The sequence below is a fragment of the Propithecus coquereli genome, unplaced genomic scaffold, assembly GCF_000956105.1.
Source record: "Propithecus coquereli isolate 6110/MARCELLA unplaced genomic scaffold, Pcoq_1.0 Scaffold33, whole genome shotgun sequence".
Lineage (NCBI taxonomy): Eukaryota > Metazoa > Chordata > Mammalia > Primates > Indriidae > Propithecus > Propithecus coquereli.
Window position 1 is genome coordinate 432,322 of NW_012148952.1, and position 1,205 is coordinate 433,526.

At 33.0% G+C, this 1,205-nt stretch overlaps 1 protein-coding gene across 1 annotated transcript in view; it reads left to right on the forward strand.

Moving 5' to 3' along the window:
- Window positions 1-1,205, forward strand: part of LRP1B (low density lipoprotein receptor-related protein 1B) — a 542,706-nt gene that overhangs the window by 373,241 nt on the left and 168,260 nt on the right. The window contains exon 28 of the mRNA XM_012650500.1: window positions 241-363. Coding sequence (XP_012505954.1) covers window positions 241-363 — 123 coding nt within the window. The remainder of the gene's footprint in view (window positions 1-240; window positions 364-1,205) is intronic.

Below are 1,205 nucleotides of genomic sequence, written 5' to 3' on the forward strand. Positions count from 1 at the left end.
AGTTGAGAGATCCAGATCCTGTTTCAGTCTTCTACATGTGGCTGTCCAATTTTCCCAGCACCATTTACTGAATACCTTTTCTACAAAAATTGGATCTTACCTGTTCCTATTATTATGCAGGGAATAAATACAAGGCAGCAAGAAACTAAATATTGTGTATAAGAATTAGAGGAATATGTGTCCTGCTGACTGGAATTGATTATGTTCAATTTATGTATCTCTTTTTGTTTTAAAATAAAGGAGGAAATATATGTAGAGCCGATGAGTTCCTTTGCAATAATTCCCTTTGCAAACTACATTTCTGGGTGTGCGATGGAGAAGACGACTGTGGAGACAACTCTGATGAAGCCCCTGATATGTGTGGTATGGCATTTCATGTGGCTCTAGATCATACTCTCATCTCCCGATCTAATGCACCAGCATGAATCAATGAAGTGGTGAGGTGAACTACAAATTCTACTGTCCTGAGGTTAGGTACATAAAGTATAATCACAGATACAGGTTTTGTTCAGATAATAAAGAGATTACCCTGTTTAAAGTTTATGACTTTATAGAAAGCCTTCCTAAATCTGAACTTGCACATGACTACACTATTCAAAAGATAGATTATGGTCTGTCTGGAAGGATTTAGAGTAGCTGACCTATTGAATTAAGGTTCATATAAGAAACTTGGCTTCATACCAAATTGGTGTTTTAGGTAAAACATTTTTTTGACAGATAAGTAAATGGAAAAGAAAAATGAATTGTGAATGGTAAAATTACATAGTTCTACAAGTCACTCAATACTGAAGTTCTTCAGAAAAGGGATACACATTTGTCAGGTGTACAGTTATGCAAGCAACAAACATAAATATCCAATTTGAGATCAACAAAATATAGGATTTTTTATGTTTTTGTACAAATATTTTTGGTCCTTCTTCTCGTACTTTTTATCTAATCTCAGCAAAAAATGTAGTTGCACCTTTAATTTAAAGGAAGATACTATCACTTCAGATATAACTAAATAGAACATCAGGTAAATTAAAAAAAATAATAGAGCATCAGTGTATGTACTTAACTTTTTTGTTCTATTTGTTGCATCAAGTTAAGGCAATATTTAGATATAGAGGAGGACATTTTACTACTGATGTTAACAGCTGGAAAAAAATACAAAGAGGGAGCTTTATTTATTTATTTATTTTAATTTCAGAGTATCTCAGGGGTAC